This window comes from Pelobates fuscus, chromosome 5, assembly GCF_036172605.1.
Source record: "Pelobates fuscus isolate aPelFus1 chromosome 5, aPelFus1.pri, whole genome shotgun sequence".
Classification (NCBI taxonomy): Eukaryota; Metazoa; Chordata; class Amphibia; order Anura; family Pelobatidae; genus Pelobates; species Pelobates fuscus.
In genome coordinates this window covers 337,728,685-337,753,528 of record NC_086321.1, presented here as the reverse complement: position 1 = coordinate 337,753,528, position 24,844 = coordinate 337,728,685, and the positions used below count along the sequence as shown (strand labels likewise).

The 24,844-nt window shown below is 41.0% G+C and overlaps 1 protein-coding gene across 1 annotated transcript in view; it reads left to right on the top strand.

The window, feature by feature from the left end:
- Nucleotides 1-24,844, top strand: part of LOC134611650 (fer-1-like protein 4) — a 192,427-nt gene that overhangs the window by 11,584 nt on the left and 155,999 nt on the right. The window contains exons 2-3 of the mRNA XM_063455751.1: nt 4,621-4,676; nt 22,596-22,684. Of these exons, the coding sequence (XP_063311821.1) occupies nt 4,621-4,676; nt 22,596-22,684 (145 nt within the window). The remainder of the gene's footprint in view (nt 1-4,620; nt 4,677-22,595; nt 22,685-24,844) is intronic.

The window sequence follows — 24,844 nt, the reverse complement described above, 5'->3', positions numbered from 1 at the left end:
TAAAATACGCCACATGGTCTAGTATGTAAATATAAAATATTGTAGTAAGAGTAGATGATCCTACTTACATATACTAGAGCAACGACCTGCTCTAGTTTGGAGAATTTCAGGTGGAATAATCCCCACCTCGGGATATAGTGGACCCAGGTATAGCAGCAAAGCAGTATTAAATAGGAAGGAGGACAAAAAAAAATGACTGGATAGTTTAAAAATTATATATACTTTAATACAATAAGTAAAAAGTGAATAATACACTATAAAACCAGTCCTGTATAAAAGTCCAAAATTCTTCCTCACTTGACGCGTTTCGCCGAAGCTTTCTCAAAAGTGAATTTCACCGAGCTGATATAGCTCCTCAAAGTGTGAGTGTGAATATAACCCATTTGTTCTTGTGGAATTATATCGTTCATACATACTGTACCATTATTTGTATCTTTGTTTCTCCTTTTTTTTAAGTTACTCCGCTGGCCAGTATTTCTACTAAACGTATGTACAATTTCTGATCTTTAGCGCTGTTCACCTTTCTATTTTATCTGTCCATTTATCACAAGGTAGAGGGAACACCTTGTTGGTGAACTGCTGCTCACCCTTGAGAAGAGAGCGCTTATTACCCTTTTGCATTACACACACACACACACTCCCAGACACATACACACACACACTCACAGACACATACACACACACACACACACACTCCCAGACACATACACACACACACTCCTAGACACACACACACACACACTCCCAGACACATACACAGACACACACACATACACTCAAAGACACACACACTCAGACACACACATCCACTCACAGACAGACACACACACACCCAGACACACACACACACACACACACTCACAGACACACACACACACACACACTCCCAGACACATACACAGACACACACATACACTCACAGACACATACACACTCCCAGACACACAGACACATACACACTCCCAGACACACAGACACACACACACTCCCAGACACACACTCCCAGACACACACACACACACACACTACTAGGGATAATAAATCGTACGGAAGGCTATCTTTAGTTTTGTGAGGTAAACACTGGTAGACTAAACAACCTAGTACACTGCTGAAGATAATACAATAATTTTAAATAATTTTAAAAATGTGCCATCAAATGGATCTTTTTAGTACTTAAGCAAAAACTTGATATTCCTCATTGAATGGTTTGTAAAGGTATTCACGTGTCTTTACCTTTAACCTCTGTTTGATATTGCCTAACCCTATTTATTAAGCTACAGACAGCCTGCCGAGCAGTTTACGTTACCAGGTTCAGATTTCCGTTTAGCTAGACCAGCCACATGCCCAGGTTGTCACTTTCCAAGGAAGAGCAAGAAACAAGTAGGACATGTGTTGAGACACCACCCATATTTGGACTGATACCGTTGACCATATCTTACATGTTTTTTGTAATTCTCCTTTATTTTTATACACCACACAGAACCCCACCCATCCCAACCCAAAAACTTTCACACACACACACCCAGACACACACACACACACACACACACACTCACAGAAAAACACACACACACTCCCAGACACAGACACACACATACACTCACAGACACATACACACTCCCAGACACACAGACACACACACTCCCAGACACACACACACATACACTCACACACACACACACATACACACATACACACTCCCAGACACATACACAGACACACACTCACACTCACAGACACACACACAGACACTCACAGACACACAAACATACATACACTCACAGACACACACACTCACATACACAAAAATTATTTGTATTTTTTTTTTTAAATTTAAAAATGTCCACCCAGCCTCCCTACCTGGAGAGCTGGCGTGGACCTGTCCCTGGGGTCCAGTGGGGCTTCAGTGCGGCCGGCTCTTGTCTTGCTGTCAGACGCGGCGAGGGAGCTGTGTGCTCTCTGCTCCCTCTCGCCGCGCGGGCTGTCTGCTGATGCCGGGAGCCGGAAATGACATCAAACGGCGCGGCGAGAGGGAGCAGAGAGGACACAGCTCCCTCGCCACGTCTGACAGCGAGACAAGAGCCGGCCGGGGGGAATCCTTCAGGTGGCCATTAGGCCACCTCTTGGGCCCCCCATGACAGGGGGAACACGGGGACATTTGGGGGCGGCATTTTTTGCCGCCCCCTGAGTGCCTGCAGGACCATAAACGGGAACGGCGTTCCTGCACTAACAAAAAGTGCAGGAACGCCGTTCCCACGCGTTCCTGCAGGACTCGAGCCCTGCACTGGTGTGACACTTTGCCCTGGCAGGCCCTGAAACGCACACGTGTGAAGGAAACTGACTGCTTTATATTACAGTCCAAAAAGGTTTTTTTTTTTTTTTTAAGTGCAAGCTATTGTGACACCAGATATGAGTGGTGGCACTGGGACCACCTTAAAAATATTGGATATCGCTAAAAATCATGATCACTATATACTTTCTCTACAAACCTTTAAAACGAACCAAACTACTCATCCATCCGCTATACCACTTTATCCCACCTAGAACTAGTGCCCAGTTAAAATACTTGACTCTTACTTACCCACACTCAGTCATGCCACACACATTTCACCACTACTCTCACTGAATCACTCTGACTACGGCTAAATTAATCTTCTACATCAGAACACTACTCCTAAGATTGGGTTGTATCCATGTCTCAGGTCTTTCATTTAGAATAGGGGCAGCTTCGGTCTCCTTCAACACTGACACTCCAGTGCATATTATTAAAAGATTGGGCAGATGGAAATCCTCAGTCTACAACCGATATATTCCTCATCCCGAGAAAGAAATGAGGAAAGCTTTTAAAAGTTTGGCTTTGTAAATTTGATGCAATAAGTGTGTTTTTCTTTAATACCTTTTCACCCTCTTTGCATGAACCCAATTTACATATATTACTAATATGTTTCTGAACATATATATTATATTATTCACTCATTCACTCACTCACTCACTCTCTGGGCCGGCCTAAGACATCATGCTGCCTAGGTCCAACGATAAATGACTATGGGGGATAATATATAATAAACACAGGTTACTGGCTATGGGGGGGGGGGGGGGGATAATGTATAATAAGCACAGGTTACTGGCTATGGGGGGATAATGTATAATAAACACAGGTTACTGGCTATGGGAGGGATAATGTATAATAAACACAGGTTACTGGCTATGGGAGGGATAATGTATAATAAACACAGGTTACTGGCTATGGGAGGGATAATGTATAATAAGCACAGGTTATTGGCTATGGGGGGATAATGTATAATAAACACAGGTTACTGGCTATGGGAGGGATAATGTATAATAAGCACAGGTTATTGGCTATGGGGGGATAATGTATAATAAACACAGGTTACTTCCTATGGGGGATAATGTATAATAAACACAGGTTACTGGTTGTGGGGGGATAATGTATAATAAACACAGGTTACTGGTTGTGGGGGATAATGTATAATAAACACAGGTTACTGGCTATGGGGGAGATAATGTTCAATAAGCACAGGTTACTGGCTATGGGGGGGGGGTAATGTATAATAAACACAGGTTACTGGCTATGGGGGGATAATGTATAATAAACACAGGTTATTGGCTATGGGGGGATAATGTATAATAAACACAGGTTACTGGCTATGGAGGATAATGTATAACAAACACAACAAAAAATAATGAATGCAGCTTCAGAATTAATCTAAATTGTATTCTGTCTAGGAGGTGGGAGGGTCTGGGAAGGAGGGTCTGCTGCTGATTGGCTGGAATGTGTCTGCTGACTCTGAGGTACAGGGTCAAAGTTTACTCAATGATGACGAATAGGGGGCGGACCGAACATCGCATATGTTCGCCTTCCGTGGCGGATGCGAACACGCTATGTTCGCCAGGAACTATTCGCCAGCGAACCGTTCGGGACATCACTACACTCTCTATATGTACCTTTATACCTCACCTGCTTAACTGTGCTATTTCATTGGCTATGACTAGGATATATTACTAATTACTACTATAGGAACCAGAGTTAAGGTTCCACAATTAATTTAAAGGTGGCAAATCCATGTTAATCACAAAGTTTATGCAAACTGGCAGGGAAAAAGGTCAACTAAGCTAAATGGCTTTACACAAGCCTCTAAGGCAGCTTTTGAGGATTTAAACAAAGACCGTGTGATAGTTAGGACTGGCTGCTTTGACAACATACATATAAGACAATAACAAAAGAAAGGGACAAGTTGGTTTAAATGGAAATTGGAGAGAAATATCCTTGAAGGGGACCTTGATTCGTTTGAGTTTGGGTGTTTGAGCACAGGACTTAGGTTTGTGTTTTTATTTTGTTAGATAGTTATTTCAACAAAATATTATTTGGCAATTTATACTGTGTTCCAAACCTTATCTTATACCACCTTTTGGTTACACTTTGGGGCACGAAAATTTGAACATTTGCTGAAGAAAATATGTAAAATTGAAAGTAAGAACTGATAATACACAATTTATTAATGCGGAATTTATATCAACTAGAATGGAAATTACCCACAATGCTTCATTTTTGTGTTGTCTGTGGACTTTGCATAATTTTACATTTTCTTTCCTTCTAAGGTTTCACACATAAAAGCAAGAAAATCCTTTCATCGCACACTGCAGAATTCAGCGAGGTAAGAAAACATTCCCTGTATTGTTTATTGACAGTATTATCTTGTGATAATTGTAATTGTATAGGTTTATAGTGTTAGTGTAACTATAGGTTTATGGTGTTAAACAGGACATGATGTCTCATTGGGTCTTGGGTTGAGTACATGAGTTAAGTGGGCAGAGCCAAACAAGTCAGGGGGCAGTGATAATTACTACTGCTGCTGCTTCCCTCCACCCCCCTCCTTTTTCTTTAAAATTGATTTACAAGATTGGAAAAGGAAAACCAATCATTATAAAACTAAAGGATGAAATTCGGTGGGTTCGCCGGCGTTCTGTCTAAGTGACAGGACGTTCAGGAATACTGACAAGAAGCATCGCGAGATCATGGAGGAAAGGTAAGAATTGTGGGAAAATTGCTCTGACCACAGGAAACGGAGCACACTTTGCTCCTCCGTTGGTCAAAGCTGGTCAAGCGTAGGAAACCTCCATAAGACAAAATAGTCCCTACTTTGTTTTATGTTTTAAAGAAAACTAGAGCAGACAGGAAGAAATGAAGAACAGATCTTGACAGAGGGAGAGAAGAGGAAGAGATTGGGGAAAGGTAAGTTAGGCATGACAGTGCCGCTTTAAGGCTGTAGATAAAGTGAATATTAAGTCTTTACCCTCCAGGTGCTTCCATCAGCAAACCTTACCAAAGTTCCCATAAATATTTATAAAACTACTAGCTAAAGTAGAGCAATTTGGTGATGGTAACACTGAGTATATTCTTCATCCAACCTGGGAGTGCAGAACACAACATTCCGTCCACAAAGTAGTATTCTGGAAGATGATTCAGATGTGGTGTAATGGGTAATGTGTGCATTGCTGTTAAATATGACTAGAAAAGGAAGCGGACCATGTTTTTCGATCTTCATTATTAGATTTTCCCTCCTTCTGTTTCACTGATGCAAAACAACGTAGTCCTAAATTTTCATTTACAGTCATCTGCTCTGTCTGTCAATCCAGTTTAATCCATTGAGACTTTATCCCGGCGCGTTCCGTGTTAAAACATAAAGCTATGATTGGTCACCTTTTACAACAGCTGATACAATGGAAGTCAAGGCTTTCGCGCAGAGCAATCTGTTTTTCATTGTTGGAGCAAAACTGAACAAATATTACTTTTACTTTTAGATAAAATTTTAGTTTATGCTCAAGTAATCTGGAATCTCATAGAGCGCAGAAACATAATAAGTTAAAACAGTTTCCCAGGATACATGTTAATCCCTGGGTCTCATTTGAGGTTGGTGAGAGAAGGTCCGGAGTTGAATGTGTAATACAAACTTATTATGATGTTGCACAAGTAAATATGTTGATGTAATTAAACACACCTATTGTATTAGGTATGAGTCCCCTAATTGTTTTGTTTCAGGCCACCTAATACCTAGAAACATTTATCTACATATGTCTAGTTCAAGGGCCTATATCTAAAAACTGGTGTTTTTTGACCTTTTTTGGACCAAGACATACTTCAATGAGAGAAAAAAAAAATCCAGATCTTACCTTCTTTATTTTTCATATTACCTTAATCAACGTCTTATACATGTCACATTTGCGTAAAGCCTTCCAAGATAAATTTGCATACTTAGAAACAAATGAAATAAATTAACTTAATAGTTTTAATGAATTGCCCAATGGTAATCCTAATGTGAATGCGGACACTTATTAGGAAATATATCGGAGGACTGCATTCAACCTATTGCAGCCATGAGGTCAACGGCACACTTTGAGGTGGTTTCAGACACTCTGGTTAAAAACCACTGTTCTACATTATACGGTAGTGTGGCATATGTTGGTAATTTGTGTATAACTGATAATTACATTTTAATAATAATTCAAATTAAGAGAATATTTACGGTTTTAAAATGTATATAATTGTAATATATATAATCTTTTTTTTTAAGCATGATTTTTCAATCTTGTAGAATTCATATCAATAGAGGGCTTGCTGTTTTTCCATAGGTTCTAACTGCTTCTAATTCCATATTTATTATAAATAAAAATGATTAATTATTAATAACTACTCTTTACACAGTATTTAATGTAAATTGAAATGATCATATCATCAACTGATTGACATTTTAGTGTCAATCAATCCATTATTCGGGGGGGGGGGGGGACGGTCAAAACTGATGGCCCCAATGAGTTGCTCCATATAAACTTGGTTGAATTGTTTGCTGCTTAGGCCCTGATATATTTTTCAGGTATTTTATCAAAGTATGTACTTTCCATAATATAGTGAATGTCAATGTTCCCTGTTGACTGTGTGTCACTTTTTCAGTATTCCATTAGATATCCTATAGTGAGACAATCTTTTAAAATCGCAAAACTAAGGCAAAAATAGCCAATTTGGAGTATAGAAATGTTAACACATTTTACAGTATTGGGCCTTTTTGAGCGAAGATAAATTGTCTTGGGCCACACATCAAGTATTTAATATAATTAATTTATATAATAAATTCATTTGTTTAGTATAAAACTCCCCTATTTGTTATCCTTATGTGGTATTGCCATATTTAAGGGTACCAAATTAGGGAGCGATCTACTAAACACATACACATGTACATACACACAAAATCACAGATATACAAACACATATGATGACAGACCTATACACACACACACAATCACAGACTTACACATAATCACACACATACACATACAATCACAGACAAACACAATCACAGACATACACAAACACAATCACAGACCCAGAAATGCACACATACAATCACAAACCTTTACACACAATCACATACATGCACACAATCACAGACACAAACACACACATACAATTAGATATATACACACAGAGAAACACAATCACAGACCCATACACGTACAATCACAGACACACATTATTACTGGCACACACACACACAAATCACATTCAGAGGCCTCCCTACCTTGCTCTGAGAGGGCTGGAGCAGATCCTATCTCTGGTGGTCAGTGGTTGTTGCTGTAATGGGATCACTGTGCTCTTCCAGCTGTGCAGAAAGAGCACAGTAAGTAGGGAACTCCCTGCCTCCTTCGCCGTCTGGCAGCACGGACGGCAATTAGACCGCATTACAAGTGGTTCAAGGCTGTGGGTTGGACATGCCTTTTATAATGTAATGTACATATATATATGCATTGGTAATTTGTCAAGAACATTACATTGTTCTGCAGTTCCTCCAGAGAACGTAGCTAGAAAATATAATTATTATGAATTAAAAGATTTTGCGGGGGGCGTGGCTAAGCAACTGAACTGAATGGCCGCATGGTATCCGAGCTCCGGGACACGGCTAGAGGTTTTGATATTTTACCGAAGCAAAACCCGATCGAGAAAACTAAAGAGGCGGGAGTGAGATCCACACCACATCATGGGTCGGAAAAATAAAAAAATAAAAGCCGACAAGCCTCATCTTAGCCAGGATATTGGCATTCTCCTCAGACAGGCTCACCAGGCCAGCAGGCCCAATATGGCCGACTACTCCGGGGCCTATTCAGACCTGTCCGACGAACTATCGCTGGATGAGGAGGTGGACATGGCGCCGGCGAGACCACCGCCAGCCGTAACACCGCTCAGCCCAGACAAGGATCCGGTGACAACAGCGGTGCTAAAGGACCTACTGGCAAGCTTGCAACAAACCATACTGGCAGATATGGCGAACCTGCGTGCGGACCTCCGGGGCCTGACAGGCCGGCTGGGTGCGGTGGAAACAACTGCAGGTGCACATACACAGCAAATAACCGCCATGCAACAAACCATACTGGGGCTCAAAAGGCAAAATGACTTATATGAAGCCAGATTTGAAACGATGGAGGATGCCAGACGCAAAAGCAACTTGAAAATTAGAGGGGTCCCGGAAACCATACAATCTGAGGAGTTGCCTCATATGCTGAGACGCCTCGCAGCGGCACTACTACCCCCGAGACAGGCTAAATCCCTGTTCGTGGAGGACTGCTTCCGCATCCCGAAGGCACCCCAGGCTCCAACAACAGCCCCAAGAGACTTAATAGTCCGCTTACGCAGCGAACGGGACAAGGCAGCAATGCTCGTAGCCCTCAAGAACAAAGACCCCTACACCTTCGAAGGAATGCAGCTTACCTTCTACCCAGATTTGTCTGGGGGTACCTTGGCGTGGCGGAGAACCCTTAGACCCTGCACCACCATTCTCCGGCTGAACGGCGTACAATACCGCTGGCGGCACACGAGAACCCTGCTGATCTTCCAAGGAGAAACGCAACATACAGTCCGCGACATCGCTGAAGCAACGGCCGTATTGCGCACACTGGGACTACCGATAGAATCACTGCCGTCAGGCGAACCTCACAGAGGAGGCACCGCAAAGCAACACTGGGATCCGGCGAAGGTGACCGTGTTCGTCCCACGTCAGTCCCCTACGGCCCGACGACCAGAAGGGGCTACCTGAACTCTCAGTACTGCCATGTTATTTAAACTTATATGCAACTACCCTAAGTTACCCCTCCTTGACAAACTATATTAGCCTTGTTGATGTTTTTCTAGTTTCAGCAACCCAGCAGCACACACTCACTCCCATAGTCAGGTTACATGACCCCCAACTTGTTCTCGACTGACCCTCCAGCTGACCGGCGCAAGCAGCCCCTACACCAGGCGCTGCACCTCTAGTGCCAAGGACAGACCAAACTCACCGCACACCGAAGCTCAAAAGGGCTCACACTCAGATACCATGGCTTTGACGTGCAACACGAGCATAGGTACATAGGCTTTACCCGCGAGACGCAACCGGTGGTCAAGACTGGCACTTAGCACACAATAGGTCTGTTAGTCATTATAGACACCCAACTCACACCCTGTGGGGCAAGCATAATCTCTTAGAGCGGCAGCCACACGACTCACACTCATACAAATAAAAAATGTGCAGAATCTCTCTATGCCACTTTGTACATGTATACGTATGTTGAACCCTGGACTGCTATTGTGGCACCACGGGCCCGTGTGTTAACCTGCGCACTACAAAAATAAAGAATATTAAAAAAAAAAAAGATTTTGCAAGCTATGTCACAGTCCACATATTCATATTTCACTTTCTTGTACGATACATCATGGGCCAATGTTGTTTCCATGGACATGAACTACTGTGGATGTGTGTTTTTTGCTTATTTTCTCCGTACTCTTGACCCAAGTAGCGTTTAATGGGGTTATGGAATGAGGAAGGAACTGTCATTTTCAGAGAATTTATATTTCTTCTTTAAAACCGTGATTTATTATTATTTGTTTTTGCTTACTTCTTTTACAAGGTATAGCCACTTATGATACAGCAAATCAGGTGATTTGAAAATGACTAACATATTTTAATGATAATGCCTAAATGAGTGCCTTAACCCCTTAAGGACACATGACATGTGTGACACATCATGATTCCCTTTTATTCCAGAAGTTTGGTCCTTAAGGTGTTAAATAAACACTATAGGATCAGGAACACAAACATGTATCTAGCCCCCTGCCCCTCTCAACTTACCCCCATAAATATAGTTGTGAAGAAAAAGGGACTTTATTCGACCTTTTCTTCTGGTTTATTGTGTTTTGTTTCAGTTTTCCTGCCTACAATGGATTATTAGTTCGGCAGTTTGCAACTACCGAACCCAGACCTCCCTCCTGGCTTGTTATGATCAAAAACACCGTCAATCTAAGGTTCCCTGGGTGGCCGCTGTTCGTATAACCGAACGCCACGTGGAAAAGAAAACGGCGGCCATCTTGTTCGCACGAGGCGAGTCAGCGGGACTTGGTCGTCGAGTGTCTGGAACTAAAATCGGACACTCGACCGCACGAAGTACCGCTGAGAACTACCGAACCCCCGCTTCTCCCACTTACCGAACAGCCAGAGGAGCGGTATTCGGTAGTTATGTTTGTACAGACCAGGGGAACAATCGCTACTATGAGCCAGGAGGGTATATTCGGTATTTTGACCGTTTTTCGTCTTTTTCCCAATTGACTGACCGCACACGCTGAATTCGTGGAACTGTTTTGGGCAGGAGCCTCGTGTGTGGTCGGTAAAACAGGACTTCCACACTTTTTGAGAACCCCTGAACCGGTCTGGGTGAAATTTGGATATGTTTACCACCCAGATCGGGGCTATCAGGGGATACCTTGTGGGGAAAGGGGTGTTCCAACTTTTGGGGGAAATGTGTGCCCTTTGCCTGGAGATAATTGATTTACTCCTTAACTTATCTCAATATCTCCCAGGCAGAGGGAGGGCGTGTATTAAGAAAATACTGTACAGTGATTGGTAATATGTTTGTTTGTTTTGGGAGGTCCTCTTGCATGAGGATCCCCCATAAAAGCCAGCCTGTTTCAATAAAGCTTTGGTTCTGTTACACCCTTCATGAAGTCTTGGCTCATGTTTGGGGAAGGAATATTCTATCTACTGGGAAGAATTGTCTGGGAAGCTGTATTCATCTCTACCCCCTGCTGGAGCTATAATCACTTGTACTCAGCAGCTGGAAAGGAAACAAGAGACCGCAGCACCATCACCCCTGCAGGTCTTAACAATAGTAAAATCTTACCTTTATTCCAGTCTGGTGCTGGCTCTGCCCTTGATTTACCTCCATGGCTGACATCATCAGAAGTGATACTCTCAGCCAATCCCATTGCTTTACCATAGGAAGGCATTGGATTGGCTGAGATTGTGAATTCTGATGATCTCAGCCAAGGAGACGGGCCAGGGGACAGATCCAAACATCACCCTGGCCAATGAGCATTTCCTCATAGAGATGCATGAGGCTGTAATGTAAACACTGCCTTCTCTCTGAAAAGACAGTGTTTACTGCAAAAAGCCTGCAGGGACTGACTATACTCACCAGTACAACTACATTAAGCTGTAGTTGTTCTGGTGACTATAATGTCCCTTTAATTTAAAGCAACTCTGTCAGCACAATAATTTCAGAGTATTTTGTTTAAAAAAAATATCGTTATGAAATACCCATATTGAAATTCCAACAGCCAAAAATATATCACAAGACAAAGTAAGAACTGGCGTAGAAGAGGTTTCCCTCACTGTCTCTCTGGATCCTTCATAGACCTTTCAAGAATATAGCAGTGATGTGGGCAGTGGGCTCATGTCAGATAAAGTTCCAGAAGTACTTTATGTTTATGCAAGCACTATTATATTTTTTAATGTATTCTTTTTTTTTTTTCAATTGAATTTTTATTGAACATTTTACAGATAATGTGGTACAGAATAAAAGAAGGGAGGGGAATGTTTACAATTTTTGTAATGTCAGTGTTCAGGTTGGGTACATAGGAACAAAGTGACAAAGGAGAATGGGGTTAAATTAAAGGGGTGCCAACACAAGGTGGGTATATCAACAGTATGTGTACAATCAGAACAACATCACATCTGGCAGTGCAGTGCCTTCATAACTTGTTTTAGTGCTCAAGCCCTTGTTCTGTACCATTGGTTGATTTCTTTTAGTTGTCTTAGCTATGTACATTTCCTTCCTCCCTTACGTGGTTGTGCATCCTACCAGGAGTTTATTTACTTAATGGCGTTTGCTGCGTTACACCAGTGTACCTTGTTTTTGGGATTGCGTCTCCTTTACCCCGATTTATGTCCCTACACTCAGCGTTGTCTTTTTGTTTTTTTTTCCATTATTACGGTGTGGTGTCCACCATGCTCTCATTCCCTGCCACAAATTCCTCCCATTTGTCTTTGGCCTCTAGCGTGTGTCAGGTTGTGCCATGTTGTGTAGTGAGCTTCGTTTCGTATACCATGTTGGTGGATATTTGGTTAAGTAGATCGTTTTTTGTAAGGCTAGTGGTTTGCTTCCAGGCTCTTGCTATCAACGTGTTTGCAGCTATCAATATGTGAAACAACATTGTCGCTTGCGATTTGTTGTATGAATCGAGTGTCATGAAGAGCAGCCTGCACTCTGGTTGTAGGGTAATTCCCAAGCGTAAGGAGCCATTAATAATTTCCTCCACTACCTCCCAGTATTTCCTTATCTGTGGGCACGTCCACCAAATGTGGAACAAAGTGCCCTCTTCCTTTCCACATCTCCAACACTGTTTTGATGTTTGCAGGTAAATACCTGCCAATCTGGTCGGCACCATGTGCCATCTGTCTTGGATTTTCCTCAAGATGGGAAGAGCATCTGGATCTTCCTTTGTGTGCCGTGAATGCTTTCTGCCATTGGGTATCAGTGAAGTGTTTGTGTATGTCTTTTTGCCAGTGCTCTTTAAATTTATCTACTGTTGCAGTTGGTCGTTTGTCATTTAGAGAATGGATAGCAGTTTTTTTGGGATTGTCCCTGTTTCACATATATTGTACAGTTGTTCTAGGGGTTGGGGGGGGGGGGCTCTGCTTATCTTCTCTAGCAATGATTTAATTTGAAGATAGGAGAACAGTGTGCGAATAGGTAGTTGGTACGTCTGTCGTAGGTCAGAATATTGTTCTAGTTTGCCCTTTCGGTATAGGTGTCTGATCAATGTGCATTCCTTCTGGGTCCATGGGCGGTAGTCTAGTGTGGGATTTGCAATGTGTAGGCTGTGTAGTGGTGTTGGTAATGCCTATTGTTCAGTGTGTCCTAAGTGGCGTGTTGTTGAATCCCAAATATCCAGCAACAGTGCCGTGGTTGTGAGCATGCTTGAAGGTGTGGGGCGTAGTTTATGGGGAACCCAGAACATGTATTTAATACCCCCGGGGCACACTTCAGCAGATTCCATCTCCACCCATTGAAGTCTATTCCCTGCTTTGTGTGTTAGTAGGGCCGTGGACATTATGGCAGCTCTGTAGTATATGTGTACATTTGGTAGGCCCATGCCCCCTTCTCTACGGATTTGCTCAGGACTTTTGATGCTACTCAGATTTTCTGGTTCGCCTATACGAATCGTGTAAATATCTATTGTAGTTTGTTTAAGTAGGTGTTTGGGAGGAAGATCTGTAATGTACGTATCAGGTATTGGTATTTGGGTAGCAGCATCATTTTGAGGGCTGCCATTCTCCCCACCCAGGACAGGTATTTGTTTTCCCATCCTTTCAGCGTTACTCCTATCTCCTGCAGTAGCCTGCCGTAGTTTACTTCCAATAGTTGTGACAGGTGTTTTGCAATTCTCAGCCCCAGGAAAGTGAGGTGGTCCTCCCTCCAGTCAAATTGGAAGCTGTCTTTTAGTTGGGTTAACATATAACTACTTTTGCCAGTTTGTAAGCCTAGTGCGGGTGAGTTTCTTGATGTGTGCCGCTCTCCTAATCATCAGTCCCCTGATTACTGTCTTATGTGCCTGCCAGACTGTTGCTGGTGTTACCTCCCCTGTGTCGTTTGTTGTGAAATAGGATTCAAGATCCATTTTGAGTTCCTCTGTGAATGTCCTGTCTTAAAGTAGTGTGTTGTTAAGTTTCCATGGGCTGCGGTGTTTGAAATCATACATGTTTTTCATGTCTAGAAGTGCGTGATCCGACCAGGTGATTTGTTGTATGTCGCAAGCATGTAGTTGGTTTAGGTGCGAGCACGAGAGGAGAAATCCATCTATCCTGGAATATGAATGATGGACAGTGGAGAAGTGAGTGAATGTTTTGGTCCCCGGGTGTGCGATTCTCCATGTGTCGTAAAAATTATGTTCGTTGAGGAGTTTTTGAATGGCCTTACACTGCCTTGTCAGTGGTCGGTGTCTACGGCTATGTTGGGGCAGTGTGGTATCTAGTTTGGGGTCTAGTATGTGATTGAAATTCCCGCATATCACTGTAATTCCCTGTTGTACACTGCTTATTTTTTTGAATATGCTATGGAGAAAATTCAGCTGGTTAGTGTTAGATGCTTACTAGTGTGTAGGGCGTGTCGTTAATTATACCTGTCACTATAACGTATCTGCCATTCTTATCTGTTTCATGGTAGTGTGGCGTAAAGTTAAGGTGTTTGCTTAGGATTTGTTTGGTGAGGTAGAGTGATATTGGTGTGGGAAATTAACTGATTGAATCATGGGGTGATCATTATGTCTAAAATGCATCTTCTGTAGACACAATATGTCTACATTTAGTGATCTGAGGTCTCTGTTAAGCAAATGTCTCTTTGTGGGGATATTAAGTCCCCATACGTTATAAGTACAGATCCTCACGGTGGCTCGTTATAGCGCAGTTTTGTGTGGTGTGTTGCAAGATCTATTCTTGCGGGGGCCATCACTCTCCCCAGCAATATCAAGCCGAGTGATGGTTCCCCCATGTTCCTGGGTAGGGTGGATGCTAGGATTATGCAAAAACAAGGAGTATACTTACTAATTACAGATAAAGGATTTTGATCTCCCTTGGTCGTGTTACTCCTTTTGGAATCGTGCTGTTTGTTCCATGCTGCTCTGGAGTTCCACATAGAGTGGAGATATGCGCAGAATTGCCTTCTGTTTGTAAGTGTATCCAATAAATCCTTTTAATAATTTTTATTACATACTTCACCATGTATGGTTTTCTCTTATCCACTTCTTAAAGATACTTACCTTCTCCAATTGTGCATCGGAAACGGCTACCAAGGTTCATACTCCATATATACCCCAGGGGGGTGAGAGGCCTGATTTCTACCTTCGTTTGTGAGTTTAACATCACTATCACGTATTCACTCAATACATATAACAGTGTTATGCTATGATTTTCAATTTATGTTTTTTTAGATTCTACCATCATTGTATATAGAATATTTCACTCTGGTCTAATTTCCAGGTTGTATACATATATTGTATGCTCATTAGATGTGGGTTCCACTTTGTTGTTTTTTGATGCTAGGATTATGACCCTCTGGGGATCGTAATTTTCATGGGAGAGGGGTATCAATGCGGGGTTTCTCGCGTGCCCCCCTGCATGTTGTAGAACAGAGTTGGCATGAACAAAGAAATGTAGCAAAGGGGTAAAACATAACAACAGCAACAAAAGTATATACATAGATTAATACTGCCCTAAGTATGGCTAGGCACTGCATCTCCGTGCCTTGGGGTTGAAGCTAAGCTTCACGTCCTGGTGGATCCCCAGCACTTGAGCTTCTCTGTAGGCCCTATTGAGGCCTACAGGGTTTCATCGCGTAAGTTTAGTAGTGTGGTTAAGGAGTGCATAAGGTCTGGCGTACTCACAGTTTCTGCTATGCCTCTTATGCGCAGATTGTTTCTGCGGGCCTTGTCTTCCATGTCCGCTAGCTTCATGTCTTGATCGTCCAGTCTATTGTGTCTGCCATGGAATTGTGGACTACATCATATTCAGCTAGTTTGTACTCCACCTGTGAGGTTCTTGTGCCCAGCTCCTGCAGGTCTTTACGAATATCCTTCATCGCTGTGTCCAGCTTTTGGAGGATTTTATCGGACATTTCGTCCAGCAGCAATTTCAGCATGCCTTGTGTCAGCATGGGTTCTAGTTCTGCGGTCTGCTCCGTGTGGTCCGCGCTGTCGTCTGCGCCATCTTCGGCCTGTTCATGTGGCTGTTGGTTTTTAGTTTGGCTGGCCCTGGAAGTGAAGATGTTTGTTTTTTCCAACAGCTCAGTGGTCCTCTTCCCTTTGGGCTGTGACATATCTGCGTTTTTTGCATTTTTTATTCGTTATTTTTCGGGCTTAATTGCTCATTTGAAGCTCATAAGGAGTGGAGCTGCTAGCACATGCGACCGTTTTGATCCTCAGTCAGGACACCCCCCCCCCCCCCCCCCTTTAAATGTATTCTTACATTGCATACAAAGTGCTTAGGGAAATTACATGGGTTGATTTACTGCAGTTAATGTTTTGTAATTATTTCAGTTTGTCTCACTTTTTTTATGTGCTCTACTTTACTTTTAGACTTTGTTCTGTGAATGTGATGAATTTGACAAATGGCTTTTATATCAGCATCCAAACATGTGTTTAATTCAATAAATTGTTTAGATGGCTGTCACTGCCTATGGTCTGTTGTGTTAATTAGACGGGTGGTATGGATTCTAAATTAGGTTATAGGTTTAAAGAGTTCATTCTGAGTTGGAGGTAGATCCTGAAAGGGCTATGGTCGATTTTGTGTTGTAAGCAAGTATGAGTCATTCACTCTCACAGACTTGTGAGTCTTTAGCAGGGCAAGGTTTTTGTATCTTGACCATATTTATTCAGTCTAGTCTATTAAACCTCCTTCCCGTTTTCCATTTTACAGAACAGAACCTTCTCACCACTGTGTTCAGGCCAGAATAGAATGAGGGTGTAATAGTGAGGTAATCATTTTGGATACAAGTTATTTTAGAGGCCTTAAAGGATAAATACATGTTTGGTTTTAGAAACAGCTCAGTAAAATATACTTGTGTCCCACCATCTCTCGACTACCTTTGTTTTTTTTTAGGTGATGCAAATTGAATGAGAGATATATCGTTTAACAGGAAATCTCATATTCACATTCATAGTAGTTTTGGGTTATATCCTGTCACATGACATTCCAGTATTGTTAGTTTTGTGTTCTAATGGCATTTAAAGAGGGACTGTCACTTCTTTATACCACTGAATAAAACATTTTAAAAAAATCACCTACATGCTGTGTTAACGTGTTTTTTTCCCTATTCAATTTATTTTAAAGATTTTGCAAATTATATCATAATCCAGTTGAGACAAGGCAAAGCCAGGGCACATATTGCAAATGGGGAGGAGAAATAGAAACATTGTTTCATTTCTCCTCTTCTCTGCCTGCTTTCTCTATGCTAACGGCCAGGTGTACAAGTCAGAGCTTAGGTCAGTGATTGACAGTGAGCTAAGATGGAGGCCCCCACTTGAAGGATAAAGAGGTGTGAATTTCTATCTTAAGTTTCCACACCTTACAAATACGTTTTTAATAAATATATAAAATAGAATTGTAAATATCCTGAGAAGTGACAGTTACATTTTAAAAGTTTGGCAATATATCCTGAATTTTTGTTTTGTGCCATTTGTCCCCTTCAACCTGCTAAAATATTGTGTCTAGTCGATCGTTATATAACCTTCTTCCTGGTCGGTAAAATACCACCTTCTGAGTCACACATCGCCTTTGAACTTTTTATGTCTGTAAACAGTGCTCAGCCATGTTTTAGTCCTTTCTACACGATTATTTGTCTAGAGGGTGAGTTAGGAGTGACAGCTTGTGAAAACTAAAATAGCCTTAGGCAACATTCCTTCTGTTATACAGAGAAGTTATTTAATGTGTGCTTTATCTACCTGTTATACTGAATGTTTTGCACGCTACGTCACATTCCTTGTCTTATGCACGCACAGTATTTGTGCATCTGTGTTCTGACATTTAAAGAAAAATGATTTCCTTATTTGTCACTTCTTTAACCCCTTGATGACACATAACATGTATGACATGTCATGATTCCCTTTTATACCAGAAGATTGGTCCTTAAGGGGTTAAATGAAATGTAGAATTGTAAGGATCCAGCGCTGTAATTTAGATGGATCTTTGTTACTGGTGGCCCCAGGCTAAGATTCATCAGGCACCGGCTGCTCTTGTTTCTTCTACCGGTATACATCAAGATTGCTAGACAAACCCACAATTTTTTTTTCTTTACATTGTTTTATAGATGTTAATGGATCCACGGCTTTACTTTAGTTGGTACAAGTTGCTGAAATACAAATGCTTAAAACTGTATTACTTAGTTGTCTGATCCTTACTCAGGTTTGGGTACCAGACCTTTAATAACCTTTGTACAGAGTCACTAGTTTGGCTTATAGATAGACAGGAAAGTGATATCAGGAGAATGGCATTGGGACTTGTTCTTATAAGCAGCACAATGTATGCAAAGTAGACATTTGCAATTCGTTTCGGTCGGAATGTAAATTCGCCCGAATTTCGTCAATTCTGACATATGGATGCTTCCGAATGTCCGAATTGCCAAATTTCATAAGTGCCGAAATGAACCGAATTGTCGAAGTGCCAAATTTCGGAAGTGCCGATCCCAATTGCCGAAGTGCCGAAGTGCTTCAGATTTCTGAAAAGTGGCAAAACAGGAGAGGGAGGGAAAATTAAGGGAATGATGACAGGAATCTAACCCTTACCCTACTCCTAGCTCTAGCCCTAAGCCTAATCCTACCCCTAACCCTAGTAGGATTAGGGTTAGGGGTAGGGTTAGGCTTAGGGGTAGGGATAGGGAATTCCGTAGTCCCTAATTCCTAAATTCCCGAAGTCATGAATTTCGGAAGTGCCGAACCGAACCGAAGTGCAGAAGTCCCGAATTTCAGAAGTACGAACCAAATGTTTTGCCCATGCACATCCCTAATGCTAAGTAACTATAGACAATATGGGGTCACGGCATGTAACAAATAAATGTGTTTTCCAGTCATTTGATCCTTGGACTCATATGCCCTAAGCTCCATGTACAATTATGAATGGTAGAGCTAGCCTAGTTGACTTGTTTTTATGGTTCATGTTATGGTTGCTTTGAGTAGAAACTGTATTTTTTTCACTCATAGTTACATATGTGCAATCCATTACGGCTATAAAGATTGTACCCACGCCCAAAATCAGCCCAGTGCTTTACAAAAGCCCAAATCCTTCCTTCCTACACCATGACTTTAGCCATAAATTAACCTCCTTAATCTACCGTTGCCTTTCTACAGTAACGCGTAGCACTGGTAAAATCTCTGAAAATCCTACCTATTCCTTTTCTTCAGTTCACTTCTTAGTTCCCAGAACTCATTCTTTAGGACCTTGTTTACTCTGACTTTGTCATTGATAACAATATGGACCATGACAGCTGGGTCATTCCCAGCCACTCACAATAATCCACCCACTGTCAGCAACATGCTGGACCCGAGCTTCCGGGAGACAGCAAACTGTCCAGTGAAGATGGATCAGAGCAGCAGAAGGAACAACTTCCTCCAGTACAGCTACTCCTGGGCTGATGCTCCCGGCATCTTCACTCAAACAGGCAAATCTGTTAGGAATAGATAAACATATCCTCTTCCCTCGCCCAACTGGTACTCAGCTACACGCCTGTTTCCAGCGGTCTTATCTAGTCCCACTACACTAGAGGTCCCACTAAACTGTGCTCAGTGAATAGCAGGCCCCTTTCAAGATTGTCAATCTGTCTCAATGTTACAAATTACATCTCCAGCTATCCAATACTAGCTTTCAGAGTCACTCGCTCACACCAGTCATAGAGATATGGAACCTGTACGGATTCATCCAGGCATGCATACATGTTACAAGATGAGCACTGAATCGAACCTTCAATCTTACTAACACCCATTTCCATAGTTACCAAAAACAACAAGTACAGGATATAAACAAAACTACCTTGTTAGTTTAAACCCCTTGTTAGTTTAAACTCCCGGTTTTAAACTCCTACTTAAAAATTGTCTTCTTTTAAGCAACTCCAAGTGTTTGCAAAGGTATACAAAAAACTAAACGGTTGGAAATAAAGAGACCACTCCCCTAATTAACTCAGCAGAAGAACACAGAGTAAAAAAACAAACAAACAAAAAAAAAACACCCCCTGCTCACCTCCCCTCCCCCTTCCCAGTTAAGCTGCTTTACTGAATATAGACAGATCTTGCAGTTTTCCAAAGGAACTCCACAATCTTGCAGTTTTCCAAAGGAACTCCTACTTACAGCTGTAGGTCTATATAGGTACACAAAATCCCACACTGGTGGGGAGGGGGCACCTGCTTTTTAATCCTTTTGAAATTAACTGCAGATGGCTACAGATGGCTAGGGAACCTATTGTTACCAAATGCCAGTAGAGACAGTAAGTAGTTATTGTGTGTAATAACAAAAGGTTATTTTTTTTGTTTTTTATTTTTTTTTTATTTCCGCATGATAATTTTTTAAAGCCATAAGGCATTCAAATTTGATCACTGACAAATTAAAATGTATATTAATATGTCCACATTCATGTACCTCCAACAAACAGATAAAAAAAAAATCAAGGTATCTTATAAGACCCTATAGAGTTTGTTTAACACAAGATCATATTGCTGAATAAACACTGTGAGAACCTAGAATAGGAAGAAGGTGTGCGTGTGTAAACAATTACACATATCCTCAGTTAGACCTACAGTAACTAGCCAATAGACTGTGGTTAGTTCATTCCACATAACAAGGAAAAAACACAATACATCCAAGTACTTTTACGACCAGATTTCCTTCTCCAAATTGTTTGACTAAAATATTTAATAATCTTTATTAGTGTAAATACAGCAGTCACGCAAAGCAAAGATAAGTAAACAGAAAAAAAAATCAAACTCCACCAGACCTCAACAGGAAGGTTATACCTTACCTACTGAAGGTACTGATCCAGATAATTATTAGTTTTCAACAAAATTTGCAACAATGTGATATTCTTTTTAAAGGGACACTACAAGCACTCAGGCCACTTCCTCTCATTAAAGCATACCTCCCAACCTATACGGTCTGTAAATCAGGACAGGTGGGCGGAGTTTGGAAGGGGCATCAGCAGCGACATGAGCCAGGTCATTAGTAAAGCCCACCATGGGCGAGGGTCGCTTGGGAGAGGGCAGTCTTGTTCAAAAAGGTGGTGGGCAAGCCCCCCAAAAATCTGCCTTCTGAAGCACGCCCTGTGTGAGTGAGCACTTCTAATGATGCGCTCGCGTTGGGCTGCCCAGGGACAGTTCCCTTGTGTCCTCAGATGAGGGAAACTAGGGTAGTAAATCGGGATGGTGGTATCGCACCACAAAATTGGGACTGTCCCACCAAAAGTGGGACAGTTGTGGGGTATGTTGAAGTGGCCTGGGTGCAGTGTCCCTATCCCCTTACCCCTGCAATGTAAAGCATTGTAGTTTCAGAGAAATTGCAATGTTTACATTGCAGGGTTAAGACTGCATCTATTGGGTGTCTGGAAGACACCCACTGGAGGCACTTGCTAGATTTTCATGGAGTTACATGCTTTGCATGAAGATGTACAATATAAGTACGTTTTATATCAGCAATAGATACATTTTAGATCAAAGAAATGTACAATTTCAGCAGTACATGTATGTGTAAAGGCTATTCAAACAGTTCAGCCAGCTTATGCAAATATTTTTTTACACAGCTTAACTTTTTGCATCCAGATCGGAGGAAAAATATGTCATCAATGTACTTTGTGTACAAAATTTATCTTTCACGACATTTCTCAATAATGTTAGTCATCTGTTAAACACACATGCAAATATTTGCATAAACTGGCTCTATTGGGCAATTTCAGACCCACCAGAAAGCAGATTAGTCGGAGGCAGGAAGAGAGAGTGAGTAGGAACCAGGAATCAATTTTGTTGTTGACACTTTTCAGTTTGACCAATGTCAGACAAGACTGAAACTCGGTGGGCCCGTGGCAGTTCTTGAATTGGAATCAAAGGAAAATTGTCAAGCCTCCCCAAGGTTTTCAATCTGCACTGGTTGTTTAAATATACCAACTGGAATATAGATTTATTTCTCAACAGATTAAAAGATTTTGAATTACGGTACTTGACAAAGGAAATGTGTTAAAATGTATCAATCATAATATGGAGGATTTTAAAGTAATGTTAAATAGCAGTTGAGCAATCTTATCTAATGGCCTAAACAAGAGAATGTGTATGGGTAGAATAATCCAATATACATTTCCACCTTCTTTAAGGTCTATGTTGGGTCATTATCTTGTTGAAGAATGAAGGGGATCCAACTAGGTGTTATCCCAATTTAGTGTCGGTCATTTAGACAAGTTGATTGTATTTGCCATGATCTTCATGAGGATCACTAACTCTGTTACCAGCAGAGCAAGTACTGTCAAGCAAATGTATTTAAATTTCTATTGAGTACTATGTATATTTATGGATCCAGAAAAAAGGCTTAATATAGGATTCAGAATCATGGCTTACACAACTTGACCAGACATCTGGACACCACCAGCTACATTTACACATATCCGTCGTCCGCTGACAAATGAAAAGTATGCTTTACATATCATGTAATGGTCTCCTGTACACTGACATAATCTGTTTGTTTTTTTAAATCCAGCTTTACCGATGGCCACACTATGGGAAACTTGTCTTCGAAGAAGTTCTCTGTGTCAAGGTGTATAACTGCAGTAGAGTGTTCTCTAACCGGTAAGTCCACGTCTATGGAGTACTCCAGATTGGGACTTCGGACTTTGCAATATTATGTGTGCGTAATAATGTTATGTAATAAAGAGTATTACACAACATATGTAACAGAAAAACGGGTAAAATGTATCTGTGCTTGCAATGTACTGATTTAATACCGCTTTTATTGTTATGTCTATGTATTATGATCTTTTGTTTTTATACGTAAGGACACTTAGAAGACTATTCATTTGCTAGACTTTTAAGAGTCCCATATTTGATAGGGCATATTTATTTATTACTCTATGCACAGATGAATATGGGGTAGAGAAAGAAGAAAGACCACTCCCCTGGAACCCTCTTTTTTCTTAGAAGTCCTTGGAGACCCCAGTTAATTTATATATTTACTTAATATTTATGGAAAGAAATAGTCAAGTCTCTCTTATTAGATGTTGAGCCAGTAAACTGTTGCTGCACTGGAAGGCTTAATTTTACTTACTTGGCTTACCTAGCAAGAATTTACGTATAATCTCACTGGGTATAGTATTCGATTCAGTAAAAAGGCTTTTTTTTTTTTTTAAATCCTGTGAAATCACACACCATTTAGCGAACTCTAAATAGCAATTTCTATGGTTTTCTTTGGAGCGCCCCACCTTGTACCCTAATTGGCGTCACAACAAAATTACGCCTGTTAGTGAATGCCTTTTTTTTTAGCATCGTTTTACTGTGAGGAATAAAAAAAAAAGCTCTTTGAGTTTTAGAGAAAAAAAACAATCATATTAACCAATAGGAAACAATCATATGTCCATATGTTGTGTTAACATTTCAATTCTGCAGATTTCCTAAAATACTTAATATATATATATATTTTAACATGCCTGTTAGGTTGGAACCTTCTTCAATTTGCTGGTTTTAGCACAAGATCATTTTTTACATTTTTATTACAAATATTTTATATAAATTCTTTATTTTTGAGTGCATAAGGAAAAATAACAGTTGCAAATGCTTGTGCCATGCCCCAACAGCATGTACCCGCGATATAGTAATAAACATCAATGTAGTAAGGCATGCCAAGGGAATACAATGCACATTTTTTATATATAATGACGTGAAGACTGTTTTTAAACTTAGATAGTTGTGAGGTGAGAGATGAGAATGCAACAAACAACATACTATGCTACATGGCCAGCATTACATACTGATTGCACATTTTAAAGTTTATGTAGAGTAGGAGACCGGTTAGTCCGAGCTGTCTATGCAGTAAGAAACAATCTGCAACCACATGCGAGATTAGCGTACTAGATTAAGCTGTGTTCCTACAATTTTTTTCACCTTAGATACTGTTAACCAGATAATTAACTATGGTTTATCTAAGACAATGCGGAAATATCTGCCTACACGCCATTGGGTCAAGACAGCTGAGTCGTCAATGCCTGTATTGCCTTAACAGCTTTAACAAGCGCAAGTAATCAAGGTATGTTAGGACTGTCTCTATAGCAGAGGCTAAACTTATGTGAATGTTCAACTAAAGTACTTAGAGGTACTAGGCAATAGGCACCTTGCCTGTCTTAGAGTCCCCAGCTTGATTCTCAAGTCAGCCAATGCCTTGCAGGGGCTGCATGTATCCACACTGTCAGGGTATTTATATCGGCAGACATTTGTGCTATGATAGAAATACAAAGTGTATATTCTGAAGTCAATCTAAATAGACCAGACTCCATTTTGTATCTTCAAGTTAACAAAGAGACACAACATTTCTATCCTTTCTCTTTGACTGACTGCTTTGCCCAAGCTGAATGGAATGTGTATATAACCAAACCAAATAGATAAGACATTGAGAACGGGGGATGGACAGACTGTATAAATTCTATTCCTAGACTTAGGTGACAGAGGATTAAATAATTAAATTTTACTTTCGATATTGTACAACGTCCCATTATAGTTTAAGGTGAAACTTAGTTCACAAACTATCAATTTTAGGAATTATAGCAGAATTTGCAGACGCATAGTCTGAAGAAATCCTCTTGATCTGACAGATAAAATAAGTTATAGCCATAATAAAGATAACGTAAATGACGTCAAAAATAGCCACCAGGAAAAGTTAACTCTTTCCTGGATAGGTATGTGTAGTGGAACAAGGCTGCCATCTAGAGTCCAAATATTAAAATGATTACCTAGAAGGCA